General features: G+C 46.2%; 1 protein-coding gene across 1 annotated transcript in view; it reads right to left on the reverse strand.

The window, feature by feature from the left end:
* The window catches only part of ano8b (anoctamin 8b), a 100,302-nt gene that overhangs the window by 12,943 nt on the left and 68,240 nt on the right, over positions 1–19,119 (reverse strand). The window contains exons 8-16 of the mRNA XM_064936044.1: positions 18,710–18,871; positions 16,932–17,084; positions 12,138–12,264; positions 11,326–11,381; positions 11,119–11,193; positions 6,199–6,446; positions 5,452–5,983; positions 2,161–2,352; positions 743–874 (exon numbers count right to left, since the gene is read on the reverse strand). Of these exons, the coding sequence (XP_064792116.1) occupies positions 743–874; positions 2,161–2,352; positions 5,452–5,983; positions 6,199–6,446; positions 11,119–11,193; positions 11,326–11,381; positions 12,138–12,264; positions 16,932–17,084; positions 18,710–18,871 (1,677 nt within the window). The remainder of the gene's footprint in view (positions 1–742; positions 875–2,160; positions 2,353–5,451; positions 5,984–6,198; positions 6,447–11,118; positions 11,194–11,325; positions 11,382–12,137; positions 12,265–16,931; positions 17,085–18,709; positions 18,872–19,119) is intronic.

Here is a 19,119-nt window from a genome sequence, read left to right on the forward strand (position 1 = left end):
CCGGCACCCCCTGTATATAGTCTCGCTATTGTTATTTTAATTACTTGTTCCTTTTTTCCCTTATTCTTATTCATATTTTATAAACTGCATTGTTGGTTAGGTGCTTGTAAGTAAGCATTTCACTGTAAGGTTGTACGTGTTGTATTAGTCGCATGTGACTAATAAAAATGGATTTGATTTACTGTAGAAAGGACGCTTGTATCTTTGTAGTGACTGGGTGTATTGATACACCATCCAAAGTGTAACTATGTTTACCCATCTACCAATAGGTGCCCATCTTTTCAAGGCATTTGAAAACCTACCTGGTCTTTGTGGTTGAATAAGTGTTTGAAATTCACTGCTCGACTGAGGGACCTTACATATAATTGTATGTGTGGGGTCCAAAAATCATGTTAAACACTGTTATTGAGTCCATGCAACTTACTATGTGACTTGTTACGCAAACGTTTACTCCTGAAGTTATTTAGGTTTGCCATAACAAAGGGGTTGAATACTTACTGACTCAAGACATAACAATTTTTTATTTTTTATTACTTTGTAAAAATTTCCAAAAAATGTATTCTACTTCTGACATTATGGGGTATTGTGTAAAGGCTTGTGACATTTTTTTTTTTTTTTTTTATTCAATCAATGTTAAATTCAGGCTGTAAGACAACAAAATGTGGAACAAGTCAAGGGGTGTGAATACTTTGTGAAGGCCCAGTATCTGATGTCAGGTGAGTGACTTTAATAGTGGATGTACCTCAAGGATGACAATGGAGATGATGGCCATCTCAGGGCTGAGCCAGGGGAAGAGGCGCTGCAGCTGACCACACTGACCAATCAGGTAACAGTTGACTATGATGGCGATCAGACCCATGGCCTCCATCGCCGTCTGCAGAGAGACACACACACCACAGACAGGTTTACTGTATGTACACAGAACATCATGCCTATAAAGCTTACCCAACTCCATGATTAGGCTTTATGAAAGAACAGGTCTCTGTTTATTGAATAGTAGTGCTGGGCTACAACAACAGCCTGTGCATTCTGTGGCCTTGCATAACCAGTTTTCCATTCCCACCCCTCTGACTGACCAATATGTCCCTCAGTCCTGCCTTTCCCTAGGTCCTACCTGTCCCTCAGTGCTGCCTGTCCCTCAATCCTGCCTGTGCCTCAATCTCATCTGTCCCTCAGTCATACCTGTCCCTCAGTCCTGTCTTTTCCTAGATCCTACCTGTCCCTCAGTCCTGCCTGTCCCTCAATCCTGCCTGTCCCTCAGTCTCATCTGTCCCTCAGTCCTACCTGTCCCCCAGTCCTGTCTGTCCCTCAGTCCTACCTGTCCCTCAGTGCTGCCTGTCCCTCAATCCTGCCTGTGCCTCAATCTCATCTGTCCCTCAGTCATACCTGTCCCTCAGTCCTGTCTTTTCCTAGATCCTACCTGTCCCTCAGTCCTGCCTGTCCCTCAATCCTGCATGTCCCTCAGTCTCATCTGTCCCTCAGTCCTACCTGTCCCCCAGTCCTGTCTGTCCCTCAGTCCTACCTGTCTCTCAATCCTACCTATCCCTCAGTCCTGCCTGTCCCTCAGTCATACCTGTCGCTCAGTCCTGCCTGTCCCTCAGTCATACCTGTCGCTCAGTCCTGCCTGTCCCTCAGTCATACCTGTCCCTCAGTCCTGCCTGTCCCTCAGTCATACCTGTCCCTCAGTCCTGCCTATCCATCAGTCCTACCTGTCTCTTAATCCTACCTGTCCCTCAGTCCTGCCTGTCCCTCAGTCATACCTGTCCCTCAGTCCTGCCTATCCCTCAGTCATACCTGTTCCTCAGTCCTGCCTGTCCTGCCTGTCCTTCAGTCCTGCCTGTCCCTCAGTCCTGCCTGTCCCTCAGTCCTGCCTGTCCCTCAGTCATACCTTTACCTCAGTCATACCTCTCCTTCAGTCATACCTGTACCTCAATCATACCTCTCCTTCAGTCATACCTGTACCTCAGTCATACCTCTCCTTCAGTCATACCTGTAACTCAGTCTTACCTCTCCTTCAGTCATACCTATACCTCAGTCATACCTCTCCTTCAGTCATACCTCTCCTTCAGTCATACCTATACCTCAGTCATACCTGTACCTCAGTCTTACCTGTCCCTCAGTCATACCTCTCCTTCAGTCCTACCTGTACCTCAGTCATACCTGCCACTGTCCGATGCTCTCCACTCTCTTGCCGAAGGGTCTCTGCAGGCCGGTACAGAGCTTGAAGGCGTCGCTGCGGATCTCGATGATGTTGTTGATGAGGGCACACATGGCCGCCAGGGGGAAGGCTGAGGAGAAGAGAACTACGTAGCCAAACTGGACAAACATCTCCTGGTAGTCCTGGAAGGTGTCCTGGAAGGGACAAAAAAACACAAGGGATAGTCAGCACTGTCTGTGACATGGATAGATGATAATCCCGTTCAAAAAATGATTTATTTTGTTTAACGCTTTTTTGGTTACTACATGGTTCCATATGTGTTATTTCATAGTTCTGATGTCTTCACTATTTCTAATGTAGAAAATAGTAAATAAGCAAGATCAACCCTTGAATGAGTATGTGTGTACAAACTTTTGACGGGCACTGTAATTGCACATGTATGGGAAGCTAGCTACTCATGGATAACTTAGCTACGCACAGTGACGTCAAGAGAACCCCTAACGTAAATGTCCCTTTTTTTATGGTTCAGTGGTACTGCCAGTTGACACAGATACAATGTATTTACAGTTCTTGGTGGTATTACATAAATACTATTTTCTATGAGACGTATGTGGCAGGGTCTACAGACAATCACGGACAACAAATGGAAAACTATCCACGTGCGGACACTGACGTCTTGCTTCAGGACAGGCTAAACACCTCCTGCTTTGAGGATAACAGAGTGCCACCGACGCGGCCCGCTACCAAGGACTGTGGGCTCTCCTTCTCCGTGGCCGACGTGAGTAAAGACATTTAAACGTGTTAACCCTCGCAAGGCTGCCGGCCCAGACGGTATCCCTAGTCGCATCCTCAGAACATGCGCAGACCAGCTGGCTGGTGTGTTTACGGACATATTCAATCGCTCCCTATCTCAGTCTGCTGTCCCCACATGCTTCAAGATATACACCATTGTTCCTGTACCCAAGAAAGCTAAGGTAACTGAACTAAATGACTCTCGCCCTGTAGCACTCACTTCTGTCATCATGAAGTGCTTTGAGAGACTAACAAGTCAAGGATCTGGGTTTGAACTGCGCCCTATGCAACTGGGTCCTGGACTTCCTGATGGGCCGCCCCCTGGTGGTGAAGGCAGGAAACAAAACCTCCCCTTGGCTGATCCTCAACACATGGGTGTGTGTTCACAAGGATGCGTGCTCAGCCCCCTCCTGTACTCCCTGTTCACCCATGACTGCGTGTCCAAGCACGCCTCCAACTCAATCATTAAGTTTGCAGACGACACAACAGTGGTAGGCCTGATTATCAACAATGACGAGACAGCCTACAGGGAGGAGGTGAGGGCCCTGGGTGTGTGGTGCCAGGAAAATAATCTCTCACTCAACATCAACAAAACAAAAGAGCTGATCGTGGACTTCAGGAAACAGCAGAGGGGAACACCCCCCCCCCATCCACATCGACGGGACCACAGTGGAGAAGGTGGAAAGCTTAAAGTTCCTCGGTGCACACGTCACTGACAAACTGAAATGGTCCACCCACACAGACAGTGTGGTGAAGAAGGCGCAACAGCGCCTCTATTTATTTGTTTTATTTCACCTTTATTTAATCAGGTAGGCTAGTTGAGAACAAGTTCTCATTTACAACTGCGACCTGGCCAAGATAAACCTCAGGAGGCTGATTTTTTGTTGTTGTCTTGGCACCTAAAACCCTCATAAACTTTGACAGATGCACAATTGAGAGCATCCTGTCGGGCTGTATCACTGCCTGGTACGGCAACTGCACCACCCGCAACCGCAGACCCCACCGTCTGCCCAACGCATCACCGGAGGCAAACTACCTGCCCTCCAGGACACCTACAGCTCCCGATGTCACAGGAAGGCCAAAAAGATCATCAAGGACAGCAACCACCCGAGCCACTGCCTGTTCACCCCGTTATCATCCAGAAGGCGAGGTCAGTACAGGTGCATCAAAGCTGGGACCGAGAGACTGAAAAAACGCTTCTAGCTCAAGGCCATCAGACTGCTAAATAGCCATCACTAGCACCTTAGAGGCTGCTGCCCTATATACATATATTTGAAATCACTGGCCACTTTAATAATGGAACATTTGTCACTTTAATAATACATATTTACATATTTTGCATTACTCATCTCATACAGTGGGGCAAAAAAGTATTTAGTCAGCCACCAATTGTGCAAGTTCTCCCACTTAAAAAGATGAGAGAGGCCTGTAATTTTCATCATAGATACACTTCAAATATGACAGACAAAATGAGAAAAAAAAATTCTGAAAATCACATTGTAGGATTTTTAATGAATTCATTTGGTGGAAAATAAGTAATTGGTCATCTACAAACAAGCAAGATTTCTGGCTCTCTCAGACCTGTGACTTCTTCTTTAAGAGGCTCCTCTGTCCTCCACTTGTTACCTGTATTAATGGCACCTGTTTGAACTTGTTATCAGTATAAAACACACCTGTCCACAACCTCAAACAGTCACACTCCAAACTCCACTATGGCCAAGACCAAAGAGCTGTCAAAGGACACCAGAAACAAAATTGTAGACCTGCACCAGGCTGGGAAGACAGAATCTGCAATAGGTAAGCAGCTTGGTTTGAAGAAATCAACTGTGGGAGCAATTATTAGGAAATGGAAGACCTACAAGACCACTAATAATCTCCCTCGATCTGGGGCTCCACGCAAGATCTCACCCCGTGGGGTCAAAATGATCACAAGAACGGTGAGCAAAAATACCAGAACCACACGGGGGGACCTAGTGAATGACCTGCAGAGAGCTGGGACCAAAGTAACAAAGCCTACCATCAGTAACACACTACGCCGCCAGGGTCTCAAATCCTGCAGTGCCAGACGTGTCTCCCTGCTTAAGCCAGTACATGTCCAGGCCTGTCTGAAGTTTGCTAAAGAGCATTTGGATGATCCAGAAGAAGATTGGGAGAATGTCATATGGTCAGATGAAACCAAAATATAACTTTTTGGTAAAAACTCAACTCGTTGTGTTTGGAGTACAAAGAATGCTGAGTTGCATCCAAAGAACACCATACCTACTGTGAAGCATGGGGGTGGAAACATCATGCTTTGGGGCTGTTTGTCTGCAAAGGGACCTACAGAAGGTGGTTGGTTACCCCTCTAGTTGGTCTCATATGGGACGATGGAATTGTTTATTTAGAGTTGGCATTGTTGACATAGGTCACATAGTGAGTGAGCCTGCTCATTAGTTAGTTTGTGTGTGCATGTGTGTGTGCATGTGTGTGTCTTTGTCTGTGTGTGTGTGCTGTCTTCCTACCTCATATGTCTGCATGCAGCTCTCCATCTCAGCCTGTGCCAGACTCGTACTCTCCTGCTCCTCTGGCGGGTCGATCCATGACTCCCGCTTGGTTTTAGAGTCTGCCCTCTCCAAACTCCTCTGCCTTCTATGATGACGCACCGTCACCGTGCTCTCTGGCCCAGAAGGCAGCGGGGCAGCCGCCATACTCTCATTGGCCGAAACTCCCGTGTCCTTTGTCTCAGTGACGCCATTGTCATCGTCATCATCATATGTCTCGAACACCGATGCCGGATCCATCCCCTTCTCCACCATAGTGGGGCTGCCGTCCTCCAGGAAACTGTCCTCCATTGTGGGGATGCAGCCCCCTCCAGACGACTTCCTGTCCCCCCTCTCTATGAAGCTGACCTTCCTCAGCTTGAGGCCACAGTCTATCAGACTCTCAGACGATTCCTCATTCTCTCCCTCACTGAACCTCCCACTGTCCCCCTCCTCCCTCTCTCCCTCCTCCTCCTCAGGCACCCCACATCCCCCGTTCAGACACTTCTTCTCCCTGCAGAACAGAGGAAAGGTTTGCCTGTAGTCCTATAATCATATACTATCTATGACACTATTGTATTGGGTTCGCCAGGTAATAATGTGAACGTGTCACACATCTTCAAACAAATCAAAACATAGGCTTGACTACACTCAAGGAAACATGTCTGAAAAAGGAAGCTCTGGTGTCACGTTTTCATGGATGAATACAAGCCGTTGTGTCAGCATTACCTGCGGTCAGGCTGTCCCACCCCGGGTCTGGTTCCCCTCAGGCCAGGGCCCGGCATGGCCTGGTCGGTGGGTGAAGCCTGGGGCTTTCCTGCGGCCAGCCTGCAGTACTTGAGCAGGGCTGAGAGGAGCAGATCCCAGACGCTGCGCAGGGTGAGCTCGCCCAGCTTGTGGCGCTCATACAGGTAAGGCTGCATCACCTCCTTCACGTTCTGGACAAAATGGCGGATGATCAGCAGGGTGGCCAGCATCTGACACAAACAGGAAATAGAGGACAGGATCAAGGGTTAAAGGTCAGGGATGTCAGGATCTGTCTCAGCGTTTAATACCATGCATAGCGATTTCGATAAGTAATCATTAGGGCACCACAGTAAACAAAAAAGTTGTACAAAATCAAGAAAGATAATTCCTTTGCACTACCATGCACTACCATGACTACCACTATCATGACTACCACTACCATAACTACCACTATCATGACTACCACTAGCATGACTACCACTATCATGACTACCACTACTATGACTGCCACTACCATGACTACCACTATCATGACTACCACTACCATGACTACCACTACTATGACTACCACTATCATGACTACCACTAGCATGACTACCACGATCATGACTACCACTACCATGACTACCGCTACCATGACTACCACCATCATGACTACCACTATCATGACTACCACTACCATGACTGCCACTACCATGACTACCACTACCATGACTACCACTATCATGACTACCACTAGCATGACTACCACTACCATGACTACGACTAGCAATTTCGATAAGTAATCATTAGGGAACCACAGTAAACAAAAAAAGTTGTACAAAATCAAGAAAGATAATTCCTTTGCAAAAATAAAATATTCACTCAGTACTAAATGCACTACCATGACTACCACTATCATGACTACCACTACCATAACTACCACTATCATGACTACCACTAGCATGACTACCACTATCATGACTACCACTACTATGACTGCCACTACCATGACTACCACTACCATGACTACCGCTACTATGACTACCACGATCATGACTACCACTATCATGACTACCACTAGCATGACTACCACTACCATGACTACCACTACCATGACTACCACCATCATGACTACCACTATCATGACTACCACTACCATGACTACCACTAGCATGACTACCACTACCATGACTACCACTAGCATGACTACCACTACCATGACTACCACCATCATGACTACCACCACCATGATTACCACTATCATGACTACCACTATCATGACTACCACTACCATGACTACCACTACCATGAATACCACTATCATGACTACCACTATCATGACTACCACTACCATGACTACCACTACCATGACTACCACTACCATGACTACCACTACCATGACTACCACTAGCATGACTACCACTACCATGACTACCACTACCATGACTACCACTACCATGACTACCACCATCATGACTACCACCACCATGACTACCACTATCATGACTACCACGATCATGACTACCACTACCATGACTGCCACTACCATGACTACCGCTACCATGACTACCACTATCAAGACTACCGCTACCATGACTACCGCTATCATGACTACCACTATCATGACTACCACTACCATGACTACCACTATCATGACTAACACTACAATGACTACCACTATCATGACTACCACTACAATGACTACCACTAGCATGACTACCACTACCATGACTGCCACTACCATGACTACCACTACCATGACTACCACTACCATGACTACCACTACCATGACTACCACTATCATGACTACCACTACCATGAGTACCACTATCATGACTACCACTACCATGACTACCACTATCATGACTACCACTACATTGACTACCACTACCATGACTACCACTACCATGAGTACCACTATCATGACTACCACTATCATGACTGCCACTACCATGACTACCACTACCATGACAACCACTATCATGACTGCCACTACCATGACTACCACTACCATGACTACCACTGAGTTGAGACCTAGGACACAGAGACACACACATATTGTCATTTCACTGCAAACCATGACCAAGTCAAAGCACAAACCACACATAGCATATTGACAGACAGTCCTCAGTCATCAATCATCAGTTTACACCAATGACAACAAATGATTAGTATGTTCCTTAACACAAACAGAAAGTGAGGCATAAAAACATATCCTGGAACATTTTGGGTTTTCAGAAATCTATAAACACACATAAATGAATAAACTATAAACACACAAGGCCACAGTTATTAGAGATGGACTGAGTGACAGGAAGACGGACAAAAGGACTGAGTGACAGGAAGAAGGACTGAGTGACAGGAAGAAGTACTGAGTGACAGGAAGGACAAAAGGACTGAGTGACAGGAAGAAGGGCTGAGTGACAGGAAGAAGGACTGAGTGACAGGAAGAGGGACAAAAGGACTGAGTGACAGGAAGAAACCCAGAGTGACAGGAAGAAGTACTGAGTGACAGGAAGAAGGACAAAAGGACTGAGTGACAGGAAGAAGGACAGAGTGACAGGAAGAAGGACAAAAGGACAGAGTGACAGGAAGAAGGAGAGTGACAGGAAGAAGGACAAAAGGACAGAGTGACAGGAAGAAGGACAAAAGGGCTGAGTGACAGGAAGAAGGACAAAAGGACTGAGTGACAGGAAGAAAGACAAAAGGACAGAGTGACAGGAAGAAGGACTGAGTGACAGGAAGAAGGACTGAGTGACAGGAAGAAGGACAAAAGGACAGAGTGACAGGAAGAAGGACAAAAGGACAGAGTGACAGGAAGAAGGACAAAAGGGCTGAGTGACAGGAAGAAGGACAGAGTGACAGGAAGAAGGACAAAAGGACTGAGTGACAGGAAGAAAGACAAAAGGACAGAGTGACAGGAAGAAGGACTGAGTGACAGGAAGAAGGACTGAGTGACAGGAAGAAGGACAAAAGGACAGAGTGACAGGAAGAAGGACAAAAGGACAGAGTGACAGGAAGAAGGACAAAAGGACAGTGACAGGAAGAAGGACAAAAGGACAGAGTGACAGGAAGAAGAACAAAAGGACAGAGTGACAGGAAGAAGGACAAAAGGACAGAGTGACAGGAAGAAGGACTGAGTGACAGGAAGAAGGACAAAAGGACAGAGTGACAGGAAGAAGGACAAAAGGACAGAGTGACAGGAAGAAGGACAAAAGGACTGAGTGACAGGAAGAAGGACTGAGTGACAGGAAGAAGGACAAAAGGACAGAGTAACAGGAAGAAGGACAAAAGGACAGAGTGACAGGAAGAAGGACAAAAGGACAGAGTGACAGGAAGAAGAACAAAAGGACAGAGTGACAGGAAGAAGGACAAAAGGACAGAGTGACAGGAAGAAGGACAAAAGGACTGAGTGACAGGAAGAAGTACTGAGTGACAGGAAGAAGGACAAAAGGACAGAGTGACAGGAAGAAGGACAGAGTGACAGGAAAAAGGACAAAAGGACAGAGTGACAGGAAGAAGGACAAAAGGACAGAGTGACAGGAAGAAGGACTGAGTGACAGGAAGAGGGACAAAAGGACTGAGTGACAGGAAGAAGGACAGAGTGACAGGAAGAAGGACAAAAGGACTGAGTGACAGGAAGAAGGACTGAGTGACAGGAAGAGGGACAAAAGGACAGAGTGACAGGAAGAAGGACAAAAGGACTGAGTGACAGGTAGAAGGACAGAGTGACAGGAAGAAGGACAGAGTGACAGCAAGAAGGACAGAGTGACAGGAAGAAGGACAAAAGGACTGATTGACAGGAAGAAGGACTGAGTGACAGGAAGAAGGACAGAGTGACAGGAAGAAGGACAAAAGGACTGAGTGACAGGAAGAAGGACAAAAGGACTGAGTGACAGGAAGAAGGACAAAAGGACTGAGTGACAGGAAGAAGGACAGAGTGACAGGAAGAAGGACTGAGTGACAGGAAGAAGGACTGAGTGACAGGAAGAGGGACAAAAGGACAGAGTAACAGATTGACGTGCCAGGCAAATGACTTTCCCGACACAAACCTTATAGAACAGCTGCTCAAATCCAAAGGTAGCCAGACGCTACAAACCCAAAGCAGAACACTGCTTAACAGACATATCACCCGCTTCCAAAGTCCCATCATGAACACCACCAACAAAGAGACAGGCAGAGTGGAAAACCAACTGTGGAACATTCTATATGTGTTTTTAAATCAACATAGTATTCATATGTAATACACGTCTTCCTATAGTAGGGAACTGGGTGTGTGACAAGTTACCAACGGAATTGTTACAAAAACAGGACTTCATGTGCTATAGGACTATCAGGTTTATGCTGGCAGACAGCCTACAACAGACACACATTTAGCCATCCTGCATCTACCTGAACATGGAAATGCTTTCTATGCAATGCCAAAAGATACATACAATAATGATGCTAAAACTACGAGCACAACAAAATAACAGTCTACAACTCTACACAAATAAGGCACATGATGTTTAAAGGTCTAAGGTCATGCATTTGGGCGCCGGGCAGGTAATGTCGAGATGACTTTGACCTCTAACCTCCCTGACCCTTGACACACAGGCAAGGTCGTACTTTGGACCTGAAGGAGGCCTTGATGACCCAGGGGATGGTGACGACCAACAGCCTGATCTTGAGGAAGACAAAAGGCAGCACATTGTCCTTCAGTTGTCTGAGAAGACTCTGTCCCAGAGAGAACACCAGCAACACCTAACACCAGCAACACGGAACCACACAACAGAGACAGGATGGAAAATAGACAGAACGAAGAGAGAGCAACATGTGAAGGGGAGGGAGGGATGAAGCAAGGAAGACCAGGAAGGTGAACACGGTTTGGGTAACGATTTGGAAGGAGTGGAAACGTGTCGTGATTTAAGAGTCTCTTACCTCTTTCAGACGCTCCATGTCTTTGAGGTAGAATCCAATGTAGAAAAGGCTGAGATAAGAGTTTACAAACTGAAACTGAGAGTACAGAAAGAAACCATGTGAGTGGTAAAGACCTCTGTGGGAAAGTGTCAATTCTGTATTTCAATCCTTTGTCTTGTGAAAAAGTGAGTCCAATTTTCACGTAATAAGGAAGATGACAGCACTCACAAGAACCAATTTAATGATGAGATGTTTCTCATAGGCACTCTGGAGTCTATAGTTTTCTGTGGGGGAAGAAATATAACGTCAGAATTCACAGCAATAATCATCATCACCTGAATTTGTTTTTTTAAATTCCGCTGCTCCTCGACTCTCTGGCCTCCATTAGCCCATTCCCCTTCCCCTCTGCCACAAGCACAAGTGTCCCAAAGCTGAGGGGGTGAAAATTACGAAGGGTGTAGGGGCTAATTAGACCCTCCGATAGCCACTTCCACAGAGCCAGCAACGCTGCCTGCTTCAGAGCGAAGTGGTATCCCATAACGCACTGCGTTATTTTTGCGTTTGCACAATTTCACACAAAAGATCTAATTATGAGCCACCTGTAATTGTTTGTGTCTGATTTCGAGGCTTGACACATGTTACAGATTAAATACCTCCCAAATTAAATGTTACTGAGGATTATATCTTGTAAAACAACACAGGGGATTTTCTATTTTTAATTCCATGCTTGTTTTATTATTTAAATGTGAAACATGAATTGCATCATCACAAGTGTGTCCCGAAGTTGAGGGGTTTATTTGTTCCTCACTCGCCACTCTTGAAGTCACCCTCTGAGTTTCGTCGGCAGCACGTGACAATGGAGGGCCCTACGACTGAGTTGATAGGGGCGAGAGGTTGGTTTGGGATTCACGGTAGGTTTATTAGGTGTTTTTACCCCCTACCCTTTTCAGATACACCAGCACCTGGTATTGAGAAGCAGGCATGGTAAAAGAGTGGGATGTTGGTCTGTGTATGAAAGGGATAAGAGTGCCTGTTCTCACCCATGCTGTTGAGCCAGTAGGCTATCTTCCTGTACACCTCGTCACAGGCCGTCACAGTGATGGCCAGCATGATCTTAGGGATGAACCGCGCCAGACGAGGCACTTCTTTAATCCCCATTACAAACTCCTGCAAACACCACAACAACGTTCTGACTTACTACACACATTACAAACCTATACCGTCCATACAATGTCAATCTACGTACAGTACCAGTCAACAGTTTGGACACACCTATTCATTCAAGGGTTATTCTTTATTTTTACGATTTTCTACAATGTAGGTAAAATAGTGAATACATCACAACTTTGAAATAACACATATGGAATCATGTAGTAAACAAATCAAAATATATTTTATATTTGAGCTTCTTCAAAGTAGCCACACTTCCCCTTGATGACAGCTTTGCACACTCTTGGCATTCTCTCAACCAGCTTCATGAGGTAGTCCCCTGGAATGCATTTCAATGAACCGGTGTGCCTTGTTAAAAGTTCATTTGTGTAATTTCTTTCCTTCTTAATGCATTTGAACCAATCAGTTGTGTTGTGACAAGGCAGGGGTGGTACAGTATACAGCAGATAGCCCTATTTGGTAAAATACCATATTATGGCATGAACAGCTCAAATAATCAAAGAGAACAACAGTCCATCATTAATTTAAGACATGAAGGTCAGTCAATACGGAAAATGTCAAGAAGTTTGAAAGTTTCTTCAAGTGCAGTCGCAAAAACCATCAAGTGCTATGATGAAACTGTCTCTCATGAGGACCGCCACAGGAAAGGAAGACAGAGTTACCTCTGCTGTGGTATGATGAAACTGTCTCTCATGAGGACCGCCACAGGAAAGGAAGACCCAGAGTTATCTCTGCTGTGGTATGATGAAACTGTCTCTCATGAGGACCGCCACAGGAAAGGAAGACCCAGAGTTACCTCTGCTGTGGTATGATGAAACTGTCTCTCATGAGGACCGCCACAGGAAAGGAAGACCCAGAGTTACCTCTGCTGTGGTATGATGAAACTGTCTCTCATGAGGACCGCCACAGGAAAGGAAGGCCCAGAGTTACCTCTGCTGTGGTATGATGAAACTGTCTCTCATGAGGACCGCCACAGGAAAGGAAGACAGAGTTACCTCTGCTGTGGTATGATGAAACTGTCTCTCATGAGGACCGCCACAGGAAAGGAAGGCCCAGAGTTACCTCTGCTGCAGAGGATAAGTTCATTAGAATGAACTGCACCTCAGAAATTGCAACCCAAATAAATGCTTCACATAGTTCAAGTAACAGACACATCTCAACATCAACTGTTCAGAGGAGACTGCGTGAATCAGGCCTTCATGGTCGAATTGCTGCAAAGAAACCACTAATAAGGACACCAATAATAAGAAGAGACTAACTTGGGCCAAGAAACACGAGCAAGGAAATCAGTCCTTTGGTCTGATGAGTGGAAATTTGAGAGTTTTGGTTCCAACCGCAGTGTCATTGTGAGACGCAGAGTAGATTAATGGATGATCTCCGCATTTGTAGTTCCCACCGTGAAGCATGGAGGAGGAGGTGTGAAGGTGTGGGGGTGCATTGCTGGTGACACTGTCAGTGATTTACTTAGAATGCAAGGCACACTTTACCAGCATGGCTACCGTAGCGTTCTGAAGTGATACGACATCCGATCTGGTTAGCACTTAGTGGGACTATCATTAGTTTTTCAACAGGACAATGACCCAAAAACACCTCCAGGCTGTGTAAGGCATATTTGACCAAGAAGGAGAGTGATGGAGTGCTGCATCAGATAACCTGGCCTCCACAATCACCCGATCTCAACCCAATTCAGATCGTTTGGGATGAGTTGGACCGTAGAGTGAAGGAAAAGCAGTCAACAAGCACTCAGCATATGTGGGAACTCCTTCAAGACTGTTGGAAAAGCATTCCTCATGAAGCTGGTTGAGAGAAAGCTGTCACAAGGAAAGGGTGGCTACTTTAAATAATTTAAACTCTAAAATGTGTTTTGATTTGTTTAACCCTTTTTGGTTCGTATGTGTTATTTCATGGTTTTGATGTCTTCACTATTATTCTACAATTTTGCCTGGTACTGTAAGAAATAGACCTCTGAACCATTCACTTATTACAACCTGTCAGGGCAAGGAGATTGAGGTTGTAACCTCATATAAATATCTTGGAATTTGAATTGATGACGGCCTCTCTTTTAAATTGCATATTCAATTGAAGCTGAAATTGTGATTTTATTTTAGGAATAAGGCCTGTTTTTCTTTTGAAGCCAGAAGGAGGCTAGTAACAGCTACATTTATGCCTTTACTAGACTATGGGGATATTTTATATATGAATGCTTCCGCTCAGTGTTTGAGATAAATTGACACCCTTTACCATGGCACTTTGAGATGTATTCTAAACTGCAAAACCCTTAAGCACCACTGCACTTTATACCAGGGTTGGCTGGCCTTCTCTCGTCACTCGTAGGCTCAGTCACTGGTATACTTTTATTTACAAAGTCATTTTGGGTTTACTACCTTTTTATTTGTGCATTTTTATTGTTCAGAAATGTGGTGGGTCCTCTCTTCGTTCGCTGGACTTTATCCTGCTAACTGTTCCAAATGTCTGAACTGAATTTGGTAAAAGGGCTTTTATGTACTCTGTGCCATCGTCTTGGAACGCCTTACAAAGTACTTTTAAACTGGAAGAACTTGTCTTGATTGGTGTTTTTAAATCACTGATGAAGGATTTTGATGCTGATTCCCTGACCTGTCAATGTTTTTAATTTGCTGTTTTATACTCTTGTGAATTCAATGGTTTTTACTAGATTACTTGTATTTTTTTTCATGTTGTCTGTCTGTTTTTTTTTTTGTAATGACTCTGTGCTGCCTATCTTGGCCAGGGCGCTCTTGAAAAAGAGATTTCAATCTCAATGAGCCCTTCCTGGTTAAATAAAGGTTAAATAAAATAAATAAAAATATGGCTTCAATTACATATATCTAACTATTCTGTATTGCGTGGCTATATACAGCTATAGAACGCACTGACAAGAACCACATCCATCCTAAGAAATAGATGTTTACGACCGATTCAGAATCAAAAGAAATGTACAGTTGAAGTCGAACGTTTACCTTAGACAAATACATTTAAACTCAGTTTTTCACAATTCCTGACATTTAATCCTAGTAACAATTCCCTGTCTTAGGTCAGTTAGGAACACCACTTTATTTTAAGAATGTGAAATGACAGAATGATAGTAGAGATAATGATTTATTTCAGCTTTTGTTTCTTTCATCACATTTCCATTGGGTCAGACGTTTACATACACTCAGTTAGTATTTGGTAGCATTGCCTTTAAATTGTTTCACTTGGGTCAAAAGTTTTGGGTAGCCTTCCACAAGCTTCCCACAATAAGTTGGGTGAATTTCGGCCCATTCCTCCTGACAGAGCTGGTGTAACTGAGTCAGGTTTGTAGGCCTCCTTGCTCGCACACGCTTTTTCAGTTCTGCCCACAAATGTTCTATAGGATTGTGGTCAGGGCTTTGTGATGGCCACTCCAATACCTTGACTTTGTTGTCCTTAAGCCATTTTACCACAACTTTGGAGGTGTGCTTGGGGTCATTGTCCATTTGGAAGACCCATTTGCGACCAAGCTTTAACTTCCTGACTGATGTCTTGAGATGCTGCTTCAATATATCCACATCATTTCCTCCCCTCATGATGCCATCTATTTTGTAAAGTGCACCAGTCCCTCCTGAAGCAAAGCACCCCCACACCATGATGCTGCCACCCCCACACCATGATGCTGCCACCCCCGTACTTCACAGTTGGGATGGTGTTCTTTGACTTGCAAGCCTCCCCCTTTTTCTTCCAAACATAACGATGGCTATTATGACCAAACGGTTCTATTTTTGTTTCAACAGACCAGAGGACATTTCTCCAAAAAGTACAATCTTTGTCCCCAGTTGCAAACCGTAGTCTGGCTTTTTTATGGCAGTTTTGGAGCAGTGGCTTCTTCCTTGCTGAGTGGCCTTTTGGGTTATGTCGATATAGGACTCATTTTACTGTGGATATAGATACTTTGATACCTGTTTCCTCCAGTATCTTCACAAGGTCCTTTGCTGTTGTTCTGGGATTGATGTGCACTTTTCACACCAAAGCACGTTCATCTCTAGGAGACAGAACACGTCTCCTTCCTGAGCGGTATGACGGCTGCGTGGTCCTATGGTGTTTATACTTGAGTACTATTGTATGTACAGATGAACGTGGTACCTTCAGGCATTTGGAAATTGCTCCCAAGGATGAACCAGACTTGTGGATGTCTACAATTTATTTTCTGAGGTCTTGGCTAATTTCTTTTGATTTTCTCATGATGTCAAATGAAAAGGCACTGAGTTTGAAGGTAGGCCTTGAAATACATCCACAGGTACACCTCCAAATGACTCATATGATGTCAATTAGCCTATCAGAATCTTCTAAAGCCATGACATAATTTTCTGGAATTTTCCAAACTGTTTAAAGGCACAGTCAACTTACTGTATGTAAACTTCTGACCCAATGGAATTGTGATACAGTGAATTATAAGTGAAATAATCTGTCTGTAAACAATTGTTGGAAAAATGACTTGTGTCATGCACAAAGTAGATGTCCTTACCGACTTGCCAAAACTATAATTTGTTAACAAGATATTTATGGAGTGGTTGAAAAACTAGTTTTAATGACTCCAACCTAAGTGTATGTAAACTTCCGACTTCAACTGTACATCTCCAGTAAGGAAATTTGACAGTGTTACTAGAAGTTGTTGATCATTCAGTGACCTGCAGTTCGAAGCAGAGGAGCATGGCCAGGAACACAAAGCAGAGACACAGGATGCAGATGGGCAGGCTGACCAGCCACCTGAACACCCTCCTCCTCCATGGTGGGTAGTAAAACTCCTCACAGCCTGTTATGGGGCTGCACCGCTTCACACCCTGCAGAGGGAAAGTGGGGGGGGGTGAGAGACAGAGGAGAGACAGGGTGTAGGGAGGGAGGAGAGAGTTAGAGGGAGATATAGAGGGTTGGAGAGAGGTGGAGGGAGGAGAGTGGTAGAGAGAGATGGAGAGAGGTGGAGGGAGGGAGGAGAGAGGTGGAGGGAGGGAGGCGAGAGACGGAGGGAGGCGAGAGGTGGAGGGGCAGAGAGGTGGAGGGAGATGGTGAAGGGAGGAGAGAGGTGGAGGGAGATGGTGGAGGGAGGAGAGAGATGGAGGAGAGAGGTGGAGGGAGATGGTAGAGGGAGGAGAGAGATGGAGAGAGGTGGAGGGAGGGAGGAGAGAGGTGGAGGGAGGAGAGAGGTAGAGGGAGATGGTGGGGGGAGGCAAGAGGTAGAGAGAGATGGAGAGAGATGGAGGGAGAGAGGTGAGAGATGGAGGAGAGACATGGAGGGAGATGGTGGAGGGAGATGGTGGAGGGAGGAGAGAGGTGGAGGGAGATGGTGGAGGGAGGAGAAAGGGAGGGAGGAGAGAGATGGAGGAGAGAGGTGGAGGGAGATGGTAGAGGGAGGAGAGAGATGGAGAGAGGTGGAGGGAGGGAGGAGAGAGGTGGAGGGAGGAGAGAGGTAGAGGGAGATGGTGGGGGGAGGCAAGAGGTAGAGAGAGATGGAGAGAGGTGGAGGGAGAGAGGTGAGAGGTGAGAGATGGAGAAGAGAGGTGGAGGGAGAGAGGTGAGAGATGGAGGAGAGAGGTGGAGGGAGAGAGGTGAGAGATGGAGGAGAGAGGTGGAGGGAGATGGTGGAGGGAGATGGTGGAGGGAGGAGAGAGGTGGAGGGAGATGGTGGAGGGAGGAGAAAGGGAGGGAGGGGAGAGGTGGAGAGACATGGAGAGAGGTAGAGGGAGAGAGGTGAGAGATGGAGGAGAGATGTGGAGGGAGATGGTGGAGGGAGGAGAAAGGGAGGGAGGAGAGAGATGGAGAGAGGTGGAGGGAGGAGAGAGGTGGAGGGAGGAGAGAGGTAGAGGGAGATGTGGGGGAGGCAAGAGGTGGAGGGAGATGGTGGAGGGAGATGGTGGAGGGAGGAGAGAGGTGGAGGGAGATGGTGGAGGGAGATGGTGGAGGGAGGAGAGAGGTGGAGGGAGATGGTGGAGGGAGGAGAAAGGGAGGGAGGAGAGGTGGAGGGAGGGAGTAGAGAGGTGGAGGGAGGGAGGTGAGAGATTGAGGAGAGAGGTGGAGGGAGATGGTGGAGAGAGGAGAAAGGGAGGGAGGAGAGAGGTGAGAGAGGTGAGAGATGGAGGAGAGAGGTGGAGGGGGAGAGAAGGAGGGAGGAGAGAGTTGGAGGGGGAGAGAGGGAGGGAGGAGAGAGGTGGAGGGGGAGAGAGGGAGGGAGGAGAGAGGTGGAGGGGGGAGAGAGGGAGGGAGGAGAGAGGTGGAGGGGGGAGAGGGGGGAGAGGGGGGAGAGAGGTGGAGGGGGGAGAAAAGGGAGGGAGTAGCAGGAAGGGAAGAGGAAGGAAAAATGTTTACACCTGTTGTCCATCATTTTTATTGTAGCTCTGTGTTTTCCTTTAGTCATCTTCTTCTGTAAAATATATTGAGACATTGAGTTGAAATGTTCTCATGTCGTCCTCACCCTAAACTGCGTCCGTGGTTCCTCTAGGGACTCGTTAGGGGTGTCCAGCGTACCCCACTTATAGGCCAGCTCCGCCCCCCTTCTCTTCCACCTCTCCAAGAAGAGTGTGGCCCACACCACGTTAAACAGTGCAAACACCACACAGCAGATATCACGACTCGTCTGAGGAGAGAGAATACACAGCAGATATCACGACTCGTCTGAGGAGAGAGAATACACAGCAGATATCACGACTCGTCTGAGGAGAGAGAATACACAGCAGATATCACGACTCGTCTGAGGAGAGAGAATACACAGCAGATATCACGACTCGTCTGAGGAGAGAGAATACACAGCAGATATCACGACTCGTCTGAGGAGAGAGAATACACAGCAGATATCACGACTCGTCTGAGGAGAGAATACACAGC

This window comes from Oncorhynchus masou, chromosome 24, assembly GCF_036934945.1.
Source record: "Oncorhynchus masou masou isolate Uvic2021 chromosome 24, UVic_Omas_1.1, whole genome shotgun sequence".
Taxonomy (NCBI): domain Eukaryota; kingdom Metazoa; phylum Chordata; class Actinopteri; order Salmoniformes; family Salmonidae; genus Oncorhynchus; species Oncorhynchus masou.